The sequence below is a fragment of the Monoraphidium neglectum genome (genome assembly GCF_000611645.1).
Source record: "Monoraphidium neglectum strain SAG 48.87 unplaced genomic scaffold scaffold01976, whole genome shotgun sequence".
In the NCBI taxonomy this organism is placed as follows: domain Eukaryota; kingdom Viridiplantae; phylum Chlorophyta; class Chlorophyceae; order Sphaeropleales; family Selenastraceae; genus Monoraphidium; species Monoraphidium neglectum.
The window spans coordinates 1-11078 of NW_014011652.1; the positions used below are offsets into that span (position 1 = coordinate 1).

General features: G+C 70.1%; 3 protein-coding genes across 3 annotated transcripts; 1 reads left to right on the plus strand and 2 right to left on the minus strand.

Annotated features, from left to right (window-relative positions):
- Nucleotides 1–84: 84 nt before the first annotated feature.
- On the minus strand, nucleotides 85–4060 carry MNEG_9554 (hypothetical protein; the record flags this gene model as incomplete). Its single annotated transcript, XM_014041972.1, has 4 exons — nucleotides 85–103; nucleotides 223–3155; nucleotides 3332–3772; nucleotides 3953–4060. The coding sequence occupies 4 exons, from the start codon at nucleotides 4058–4060 to the stop codon at nucleotides 85–87; spliced, it is 3501 nt and encodes a 1166-aa protein (XP_013897426.1).
- Nucleotides 4061–4588: 528 nt separating this feature from the next.
- Nucleotides 4589–8379, plus strand: MNEG_9555 (ZIP family transporter; the record flags this gene model as incomplete). The annotated part of the gene is made up of 8 exons (XM_014041973.1): nucleotides 4589–4818; nucleotides 5086–5224; nucleotides 5535–5748; nucleotides 5947–6545; nucleotides 6909–6974; nucleotides 7245–7442; nucleotides 7805–7852; nucleotides 8209–8379. 8 exons carry the CDS (start codon nucleotides 4589–4591, stop codon nucleotides 8377–8379), a joined length of 1665 nt encoding a protein of 554 aa, XP_013897427.1.
- A 476-nt stretch (nucleotides 8380–8855) lies between these two features.
- On the minus strand, nucleotides 8856–10501 carry MNEG_9556 (hypothetical protein; the record flags this gene model as incomplete). The annotated part of the gene is made up of 2 exons (XM_014041974.1): nucleotides 8856–9042; nucleotides 9396–10501. The coding sequence occupies 2 exons, from the start codon at nucleotides 10499–10501 to the stop codon at nucleotides 8856–8858; spliced, it is 1293 nt and encodes a 430-aa protein (XP_013897428.1).
- Between the last annotated feature and the right edge of the window lie 577 nt (nucleotides 10502–11078).

Here is an 11078-nt window from a genome sequence, read left to right on the forward strand (position 1 = left end):
CCCTCGGCGCGCGCGCGCTCCGCCGCAGCCGCAGCGGCGCCGTGCGCCGCGGCCGCCTCGGCGCGAGCGTCCTCGAGGGCCGCCTCAAGCCGCGCCTGCTCGGCTGCCAGCTGCGCGGCCTCGTCCTCGAGCGCCGCCACCTGGTCCTGCGCGTCCTCGAGCGCCGCCTCGAGCTGCTGCTGCAGCGCGCGCGCCTGCTGCACCTGCTGCGCCAGCCGCGACGCGTCGGCGTCGCGCTCCGCCAGCCGCCGGTCGAGCGCGAGCAGCTCCTCCCGGCTGGCCGCCAGGTCAGCCAGCGCGGCCGCCAGGTCAGCGTCGTCCTCGCCCTCGGCGCCGGTAACGCTGCTCGCGCCCGAGCCGCGCCGCCGCCGGGCAGCAGCGGCGGGGCTGGGCTGAGCGGCGGCGGCAGCCGCGGCGGAGGCAACGCCCTCGGCGGCGGCGAGGCGCTCGAGGAGCTCGGCGTTGTCGGTTTGCAGGCGGCCGTGCTCGTCCGACAACCGTTGCAGGCGCTGCTGCAGCTCCGCCGCCGCCGCGCCGTCGGCAGCCGCATCCCCAGGCGCTGAGGACGCGCCTGTGGACGCAGCATCGCCGTCCTCTGGCTGCTCGTGCGGCGGCTGCTCCTGCTGCTGCTGCAGCAGCTCCGCTGCCGCCGCCTCCTGCTCCTGTTTCTTTCGCCGCTTGTCTGCTTTGCGCTTGCCTTTGCTCTTGCCGCCCGCCAAGCTCGCACCATTTGTAGCAGCAGCAGGCGCACCCGCGGCAGCGGCCGATGCTTCGGGATCCGAGTCGCTGCCCGCCAGGGGCGACGCAGCTGCGCCCGCCCCGGCCGCCGCAAATGCGCCATCGAGCTGCGCCTGCTGCTCCACCGCCGAGCCGCCGCGCTCCTGTTGCAGGTGGAGCAGCTGCGCCTGCAACGCCAGCAGACCGGCCTGCCGCTCCTCCAGTCGCTCCTCCAGCGCCATTGCGCGCCGCTGCTCGCCGCCCAGCCGCTCACGCAGGCACTCCACCTCAGACAACAGCTCTTCCCGCCCTGGCTTGACGGCCTCCGCCGCCGCTGCCCCCGCGCCCGCCTCTGCCTCGTCGCGCCCGGCCGCAGGTGGCCGTGCGGCGACCGCCGCCTCGGCCTGCTGCCGCGCGGTCCGCTCCGCCTCGAGAGCCGCCTCCGCCTCTTGCAGCGCAGCCTGCAAGCGCTGAACCTCAGACTGCTGCTGCTGGCCCGCGCCCGCCTGCACGTCGCCCGCCGCCCGCTCGCCTTCAAGCGGTGAGGTGGGCACCAGGTCCGCCGCCGCTGGCTCCGAGTCCGCATCCCGTAAGGTCGCGCGCTTGGTCTCCAGAGCCGCCTCTGCCTCTGCTAGCGTCGCACGCACCCGCTGCAACTCCTCTTGCTGCTGCTCCGCCGCCTGCGCCCCGGCGGCCGCCCACTCCTCGGCGGCTGCAGCGGCTTCCACCGCGGCAGCCTCGGCCTGCTGCCGCAGTGCACGCTCAGACTCAAGCGCCGCCTCTACCTCTGCCAATGCTGCCTGCGCCCGCTGCAGCTCCTCAGCTGCAGCCAGCGTCGCCGTCTCCCCGGCCTCTGCGCTCCCTGCGGCGGCCGCAGTGGCTTCCGCCGTAGCAGCCTCGGCCTGCTGCCGCAGTGCACGCTCGGACTCAAGCGCCGCCTCTACCTGTGCCAGTGCTGCCTGCACCCGCTGCAGCTCCTCGGCTGCAGCCTGCGCCGCCGCCTCCCCTGCTTCTGCGCTCCCTGCGGCGGCTGAGGCGGCCCCCGCAGCAGCCTCGGCCTGCTGCCGCAGTGCACGCTCGGACTCAAGGGCCGCCTCTGTGTCTGCCAATGCTGCCTGCACCCGCTGCAGCTCCTCGGCTGCGGCCCGCGCCGCCGCCTCCCCGGCCTCTGCGCTCCCCGCAGCCGCCGAGGCCTCCGCTGCGGCAGCCTCAGCCTGCTGCCGCAGTGCACGCTCGGACTCAAGGGCCGCCTCGATGTCTGCCAGTGCTGCCTGCATCCGTTGCAGATCCTCAGCGGCGGCCTGCGCCGCGGCAGTCCCAGCGTCTGCGCCTGCTGCGGCCGCAGCGGCTTCTGCTGCGGCAGCCTCCGCCTGCTGCCGCAGTGCACGCTCAGACTCAAGGGCCGCCTGTACGTCTGCCAGTGCTGCCTGCACCCGCTGCAGCTCCTCGGCTGCGGCGCGCGCCGCCGCGACGTCTGCCTCGGCGCCGGCAGCCGCAGCCTCGTTGCGCGAGGCTGTCTCAGCAGCAACGGCCTCCTCGGCCTCCCTCCGCGCTGCGCGCTCGCCCTCGACCTCGGCCCTGGCGGCGCCCGCCTCGTCCTCTGCCGCCTGCAGCGCGGCCGCCACGCGCTTGAGCTCACCCTGCAACCGCGAGAGCGCCTCCTGACCCTCCAAGCGCGCCGCCTCAGCGGCCGCCTCCAGCCGCCCGTCCACCTCGCTTGTCAGCTGCTCCAGCGCTGCTGCGGCTGCCTCGGCGCGCCTGTTGGCCTCGTCCGCCGCCGCCACCACCTTCTCCTCCACCTCTCCACGGAGCCGCTCGAGCTCCACCGCCGCCGCCCTGGCGAGCGCGTCGGCCTTGGCAGCCGCCGCGCTGCTGTCGTCCAAGCGGGCCTGCAGATCGGCCACCCGTGCCTCCAGCTGCGCCCTAGCCTCCGCCGCCTTCTGGCTCTCCTGCGTGCGCTCCTCGGCGGCGGCCTCGGCGGCGCGCAGCTTGTCCCGCAGCTGCTCCGCATCCTGTATGGCACGCTGCAAGGCCTCTTCAGACTCTACCAACCGCTGGGTCAGCTGATCCGCACCCGCACCCAAGGGACCAGCGGACGTAATGTCGTCGTCCTGCTGCTGCTGCTGCTGCTGCTGCTGCTGCTGCTGCTGCTGCAACTCGTCGACCTGCTGCTGCAGCTCCTTGGAGCGCTTCAGCTGCTTCCGCGCCCGCTCCTCCCACGTCTTCGCTGTCGCCGCCGCCACCTCGGCCTCCGCCCGCACCGCCTCCAGCTGCTGCTGCGCGGCGGCGAGCGTGCCGCTGTCGCCGCCCGGCGAGGGGCTCTCGGAGCCCTCGGCCGCTCGCTTTTGCTCCAGGAGCCGCTGCAGCTCGGCGGCGCGCCGCTCCTGCTGCTGCTGCGCAGTGACGGCGGCCTCGAGCTCCGCCTGCAATGCGAGGGCCTGCAAGGACAGCAAAAAGAAGGAGTTTTGTGCGGCAACGACTGCATCAAGCAACACCTCTTGTGTTCAGGTGGATGATGATGATTGAGCGGATATTGCTGCACTGGGAAACCCAGAGGGACCCATTTGAGCTGCGACAGCGGCCTCGCGCGATCTCCGCAGCCCCGCCGCCGCACCTGCTGCTCCGCCGCCCGCCGCGCCTCCTTGTGCGCCGCAGCCTCGTCCCGCAACTCTTCAGCCTCCCCCAGCGCCTCCGCCGCCATGGCCTCCACCGCCGCCAGCCGCTTCTTCAGCGCCTCTGCGGCGGCGGCGCCGCCCCCTGCCGCCTGCGGCGAGCCGGGCGTCGCCGCGTGCGCCTCCAGCGCGATTTCTTGGAACCCGTCGCTGTCGATGCCCTCCTCTGGATGCTGCCCATGCAGCAGCTCCTGACGGCGCTGCTGCTGCTGCTGCTGTTGCTGCTGTTGCTGCTGCTGCTGGGCCGGATACCGCGGCGTGCGTGCTGCGGTGCCCCCTTGGCGCCGGCCGCTGGACGGGGACGCGGGCTCGAGGGTTATGGCTGACGCCGCGACGTGGGTGATCTGCTCAGTGGCGGCCGTCACCTGCCGCCTGGCATGCTCCTGGTGGGGTTGGAAGGCGGGGAGAGGCCAGGGATTAGCGTGGCGGCTGACTAGGAGGTGGTGATATGCAGGCCACCTGTGAGTGGGGATGCACCCTCGGGCCTGCAATCACGTGGGACCGCCAAGGCCATAGCCCTGATAGGCCGCCCGACCCGGTTTACTAAGCCCGCCACAGCCCACCAGCGTCTCATCGAGGGCGAGCGCATGCGCGGATTCCTGCAGCACGTTCGCCGCCTGGGTGCGCAGCGCCTGCGCCTGCGCTGTGAGCGAGCTGAGGGACTGCCACATGTCCTCTGAGCGGGCCCGCACGCCGGGCCGCGGGGCGGCCGGGCGGTGCGTCGATGCCCTATGGGCGGCGCACAACCGCTGCTGTTGCCGCCAACACTCTGCTGGGCTGAACGGCACTGAGCCGCCGTGCCGCTAGGATCCTGTAGCTGCCAATAGGACGTGCACCTATTCCGCAATCGCTGTGAAGCAGAGTACCTGGATGTCCCAGAGCAGGGACAGCCTGTTCAAGACTCTTCTTTGGATCGGAGCACAACCGGAAAAAACACTAGTAATTTGAGGATGCACGTATCCCTTTGCGGTATGCCTTCTCTCGCGTCTGTTGGGCCTGCAAAATTGATAGTGAGATCTTTCGGTCAGTGTGGTGCGACCTTTTGCCTGTAATCTGTCGCAAGGCAAGTGTGTTTGCTGTGGTTATGTGATAAGCATCAGGATACTCCTTTTGACCTCTCCGGACATCTTCCACGTCGATCTACTGTACACTGATCTACTCGGCCCATGCTGGGGCCTGGATCTTAGACGGCTTCCTTCATGGGCCTGGCCTGCACATCCAGGCTGCTGTTGACCCTCACCCTCTACTTGCTGCTGTGCGCCGTCGCCTCGCGCCCCTGCGCTGCCGCCGCCGCTGCCTCGCACCACGCCGGGGGGCGCCTGGAGCCGCTCCCCCTAGACGACAGCCCGGCGCAGCGGCTGTTTGGCGTGCTTGGTGCGGAGGAGCCCTTGGAGGCGCAGGACTTGCGGCAGCTGATCGCGCGGCTCAGGTGCGGCGGGTGTCCGCGCTGCGTGGCGAGGGTGCGTGCGTGCTTGATCGCTGGCTTTTGGGCACCTGCATTCGGTGACCCCAGGCGGCCATGGGCCTGCAGGTGCAGGTGCAGGTGCAGCGGCAGCTGCAGGTGACGTCAAGCATCTCTGCCAGCTGCACCCCCAGCGTAGCACACTTGTCAAGCGGCACGGGACGCGGTGCTAAGCCGTCGGGGGGCTGCCTTCCACTAACCCGACCCCGCGGGCCTTGCCTCTTTGTGTCGCAGGGACGCCTGCGGCGGCCCCCACCCCTCCGCGACGCACCAGCTGACTGTTGCTGGCATCCTCCAGCAGTTCAGCAGGGGGGGCAGCGTTTTGGACGAGGGCGCCGCGCAGAGGGCCTGCACCGCAATCATGGCCTGCCAGGTGGGTCGCGGGGACGGGGTCGGGCTTCAGCAGTGCCACCCTCGAGCATAGAGCTCGCAGGCGTGACCTGGTTCAGAGGCAGGGGCCCCTTGGCGGCGAACGGCGCGCTCCATGCTGCGCAGGTGGCCGGCCCTGGGGCGTAGCACTGGCGGCAGGCCGAGTGCATGAGGCGGCTGTCGAGCGCAAGCCCCGGGCGCGCAGCAGTCACCAGTATGGACCTGATCACCGATGTACCATGATTCTGGGTTGCTGGGCCGGCTGAAGAAACCCCTGCTCATATGCGCCGTCCACCATCCCTCGCTCACTACAGCTGGACCAGTCGTGCCACCTCGGCGATGCGCCCCCAGGCGGCGGCGGCGACGGCGGCCTGGTGACGCCGCAGCTGCGCGCTGTTGTGGCGGTCGGCCTGGGCCTGGAGGCCCTTCTCGGCATCTACATCCCCATACTCTTGCGGTCCGTGGCCGGCTACGAGTGGTGGCTCAGTCTCCTCAACTGCTTCTCAGGCGGCGTCTTCGTGGCCGCAGGTGCGCGCGTGCGCTTGCGTCCCGCTGCGGCTGCGTCCCTGCCCAAGCCCCCCCCCCTGCGGCTGTCGTGCGCAATATCTTGCGCACCGCCGCCTGGACGATTGATTCCGGCCGCGCTGCCTTTCTGCGTCGTGCCGGCGCCTGCTCCGCTGACTGTCGCTCAGCACACCGCCCCCTCCCGCCGTAAACCCCGGGCAGGCCTAATCCACTTGCTGCCCCACTGCCAAGAGTCCCAGCAGCGGCTGCCGGCGCTGGCCGGCGTAGAGTATCCATTGTATCTCGTCCTCATTGTTGGGGGCTACATGCTGGTGCTGTTTGTGGAGCGAGTGCTCTTCAGCGTGCACGACGCCGCGCACGCCCACACACACACCGGCATCGTCAGCCGCGTCAACAGCGGCGAGCTTCTGCTGGCGACGCCGGCGCCGGCGCCCGCGGCGCCTGCGCAGCGCGGCGAGGAGGGTGAGGGCCACCACGGCCATGCGCACGCGGAGGGCGCCGCGTCCGCGTCGGCACCGGCGGGCGGGACGCCGGGCGTGGTAACCCGGCGCCAGGCCGCGGCGATCGCCGCGGAGCAGCTGCAGAAGCCGCTGCTGCCCGCGGGCGGCGGCGACGACGGCCTGCCGCACGGGCACTCGCACTCGCACTCGCACGGCGGCGGCGGGCGCGGGCACTCGCATGTGTGCCGGCACGGGCATGAGGGGCCGGCGCCTGGACATGGGGACCTGCGGCAGGGCATAGTGCTGGTGGTGGCCATGTCCGTGCACACGTTCTTGGAGTGCATGGCGCTTGGTCTCATGGTGAGTTGAAACAAGCATGCGCTTGTGCGTGCTATGTGTTTGCATGTGTGTTGTGGGTGCCCATGCATGTGTTTTGTGTGCACGCATGCATACGCATGTGTGCAGTGTGTGAGACCTATGTTCATTTGTATAGATGTGTCCTTGCGGACGTGCTGGTGTGCTGCATGCTGCATGCATGCGCTTGCGTGCGCGCGCTCATGTGCATCCTGCATGCAGCGAGCTCTCTTGAGCATGGTTGCAAGCTCTCTTGGCCCGTTCTCACGGCTTCAGTAGCTGCACTCCAGCAAGCAAGGCCACCTCACCAAAGCACAACTGCCTGGATCACGTCTGCTCTGCTACTCCTTCCCTGCGGCTCAACCCCAGGACGGCCGCCGCGAGTTCTTCGTGCTGCTTGGCGCCATCGCCAGCCACAAGCTCATCAGCGGGCTGGTGCGTCACCAACGGCGCGCAGGGCCGGGGGCGGCGCGGCCGCACTGCTGCCGCGCTCGCGCCCGCTGCCGCGCCCGCTGGCCCCCGCGACCCCGCGCAGCCGGAGCCGGCCGCTAGCGCCACTTGGTGCAACCAGTCCATGCGCCCCCCCCTTTCCGCCGCCGCTCCGGCGACGTCACCCAGCGCTGGCGTACGCGTGCGCCCTATCTCCTCGTACAACCGGCCACCGTGCCGCCCCCTGCCCCCGCGCCCGCGCGCCCACGCGCCCAGGCCCTGAGCTCGCGCTTCCTCAAGGAGGGCGCCACCAACCGCCAAGTACTCGTGGGCGTCGGCCCCTTTGTGCTGGTGGCGCCGTCCGCCATCCTGCTGGGCGCGTTCGCGCGCGACGTGGACCCGATGCTGACGCTGGTGCTGAGCTGCTTCGCGACGGGCACGTTCCTGTACGTCGGGATGAGTGAGATTGTGGAGGTGGGTGGTGTGTGTGTGTTGGGGGGGGGGGGGGTGGGGGCGTGGCTGGGTAGATGTGTGGGTGGGTGAACATGCACGTGTGATGTTTGTTGTGTGCGGGTGGCTGGCACACGTGTATGTGCTGGCGCGCGCGCGCGCGTGCGCGCGTGTGTGTGTGTGTGTGTGTGATGCAACCAAAAGTGGACCTTTTGCATGATGGGCCTCTTGGGTAAATCAATGGGCATGGCGGTCCTGACCAGCCAGCTCCGCCGTCACGCCCTACTCTTCCTTTTCTGTTGGTTGCCGCCGTCTATCCGTGCGCCTCCACCTAACCACACACATCCCCACCGCCGCGGCCCCCCCCCCCCCGACACACACCGCAGGAGGAGTTTGAGGGTGACATGCGCAGTGGGCGCACAGACATAAGCCAGGTGCGGAGGGTCCAGTTCGGTTGGAAGATGTATCAATCAATTAGTTCGTGGTGGATTGTGTGATGTATCGGTGCATGCAGGGCGGCGGGTCGGCCTTTTGATGGCTGCCTCTGACACGCAGACACCCTGCAAAGCAGCCCAGCAAAGCGTCACAAGGCTTTACAGAATATCATTCTCAGCATGGCGGGCATTATGTTGGTCCGTCTAATTATCTATATCAAATTATTGATGACAAAACCCCCCTTTTGATGCTGCAGCCCGCTTGCCTCTTTGCACCACCTGCCGTCGGTCCGTGCCGCCCTCACCCACGCGCGCGCGCGCCGCTCCCGCCTGGCTACGCCCCGCCCCGCCGCCAGGTGTTTGCGCGGTGGGTCAAGTTCTGCTGCCTGCTGCTGGGCGTGGCCATGATCGCGCTCATGGCAGCGCTGCCGGACGCACACGACCACGCGCACCAGGGCGCCCCCGGGCACGTCCATGGCGGCCACGCCCACGCGCACGCCCACCATCACCATCATCACCACCACTGATGGGCGTGGGTGCCACACGTTTGGCGGAGAAGCGCCAGGGCTCTTCTCCCGCTTTGGGCTGGTCCACGGGCTGAGCGGACTTTTGTACCCTGCTGGCTGCCTGGACGCGTGCATTGCTGAAGCTTATCGCCCGGGCCCGGCGCGCCGCAGATGACTGCTGAATGCGCGGTGCTTGGGGCCTGTCTCTGGGGTTCCATGGTATGTCTTGCGGCCTTCGGGTTGGCGCGCCTGCCATTTTGCGTTTTGAGAGGCGTGATCTCTCGCGTGGACTCGAAGCAAACTGTGAAAGTGGTGGGTCTAACTCGTCTCTGCAGTGGTCAGTGCATCCCTCAGCACTAGAGATTCATGGGGGTACACCTCACACATGGCCCTGACAACAAAATTGGGGGCAGGTGACAAAATCTGGGGCAGGGGGCGCAACGCAGCCAGAGTCAAGATCAGGTTGACATGCTGACCAGGTCCGAGGGCTTTGCTACCTACGCTGGGCCCCCCTGCTGCTCCTGCGCCTCCCGCTGCGCCGCCGGCGCCCGCAGCTCCTGCTGCCGCCGCCGCAGCCGGTGCAGCGCCGCCAGGTATGCGTCTGGGATGTGGTCCTGGATGGCGTTACGGTGCAGCAGCAGGCGCGAGAACGCCTCGCGGTCCGGCACCACCACCACAGGGGCCCTGCGCATGCGCGTAGGTGATGTGTGTGTGTTTTTGTGTGTGTGTGTGTGTGTGTGTGTGCGTGCGTTCGTGCGTTCGTCTCTGTGTGCGTGCTTGTGCGTGGGTGTGTGGGCATGCAAGTGTGTCTGTGCTTCATTGGGTGGGTGGGTGGGTGGGTGGGTGGACATGTGTGTGCGTAAGAGTGGGTGGGGGGTAGATAGGTGAGTGGGTGGGGGCAGACAGCCGGGTGGCGGGCCCGGCGCTGGATAGGCAGGGCTGAGGAGCCGCCAGGGTAGAGACGAGCAAAGCGGGTTGGAGGAGGCAGGGAGCGAGGGCGGCGCGGCCGGCATGCTCGGGGGCGAGCACAGACGCACCTCCTGCTGTCGCCGCCGTCCCCGCCGCCGCCCTGCGGCAGCGCCGCCGCCGCCGCCGCCGCTGCAGCCGCCGCCGGCACGCACGCCGCTGCGGCGTCCACGCCGCTGCGCCACGCGGCCAGGCTCTCGGCGATGCGCTCGGGCAGCTGGGCCAGCTCAATGAGTGAGTGCCGCGCCAGCTCTTTCAGCCCCATCGAATCAGGGTCCACAGCCTCCGCCCTGGCCGCTGCCGCGTCGGCCGCCGCCGCCGCCCCTGCGCCCGCCGCTCCCTCCGCCGCTGCCTCTGCCGGTGCCACCTGCGGCCGCTCCACAGCCGCCGCGGGCGCCGCCGACGCGCGCGCCACCGCGCCGCCGCGGCCGTCGTTTCTCTCCGCCGCCTCCTCCCCTTCCACTGACTCAGCAGGCGCAGGATCCTCACTTGGATACCGTGCGCCGCCCGGCTTCCGCGGCTGCGGCCCTCCGGGCTCCGGGCTCCCCAACACCCGCAGCTCCTGCCGCCGCTTCGCGCCGCGCCGCTGCTGCACAAAGTGGCGCACCAACAGCTCACGCTTGTGCGCTATCGCAAACGCGGACCCCGCGTCTGAGGGCGTCCCAAGCAGCTCCAGCAGCTGCTGCAGCTCCTGCGGCGGGTCGGCGAGCAGCTTCGCCTCAGCTTCCGCGTCCGCCTCCGGAGCGCCGCCGCCGCCCGAGCCGCCGCCGTCGGACCCGGAGCCGCCGCCGCTGCCACCGTTGGCGCTATCGCCGCTGCGGTGTGCGCCCCCTCCACGACTTCCCCCGGCATCACTGGCAGGCGGTGGGAGGCTGTCGTAGCCGGGCGCGTCCATGGAGGGCGCGGGGGTGCTTTTTGAGCGCAACAGGCCGCTCGGCCACTGCAAGAGCCGCTCTTGCTGCTGCTCTCGCTCCTGCTCCTGCTCCTGATGCTGTTCGCGTCTCCATGAGGAGGGCCCAGCCGACGCGGCCCGCGGCTGCTCCCGCGCAGCATGCTGCAGCCAGCCGCTTGCTGCCTCTTGCTGCTGCTGCTGCTGCTGCTGCTGCTGCTGCTGCTGCTGCTGCTGCTGCGGCTGGAGGAAGGGCGGCAGCCAAGACAGGAGGCCAGAGGCAGCCATCTGACCCTTGCCTTGCTCGCCTTGCTGCTGCTGCTGCTGCTGCTGCGGCGGCGGCTTTGGCGGCGGTAAGGCCGGCCCCGACAAGCCGTCCCCGCCGCTTGTTGCGCCGACCTCTGACTCCCGCTCTGCGACGCCCACAGCCGCCGCCGCCGTCCGCGTCGCAGCCCCCGACTCGGCCGCGTCCCCGACCGCCCGCGCCTCGGCGGCCGCAGCATCCCGCACGCCCTGCGCGCTGCCCGCCGGCTGCTGCGGCGCGGCTCCGGGCAGGGGCACCCCTGAGCCCCCTCTAGTCACCTCCTGGGCTGCCGGCGGGCCGGCGGCGCCCGCGTTGACGCAGCTCCCCGCGCCGCTGACGGGCGTGGCCCCAGCGCCGCATGCGCTGCCTCCCGTGTTGGGCTCCGCGCCCGCACCCGTTCCGCCGCCCGGAAGGTGAGCGGACACCGCCTGCACCAGCTGGTTGGCCGCTGGCCCAACCAGCTCCTCGGATAGGATCCAAAGCACCCGTCCCGGGGGATACAGGTGCACCACGTGTTTCAAATCCTCCCTCAACGCCTCCATGGTGACCGTGCTGCCGCGC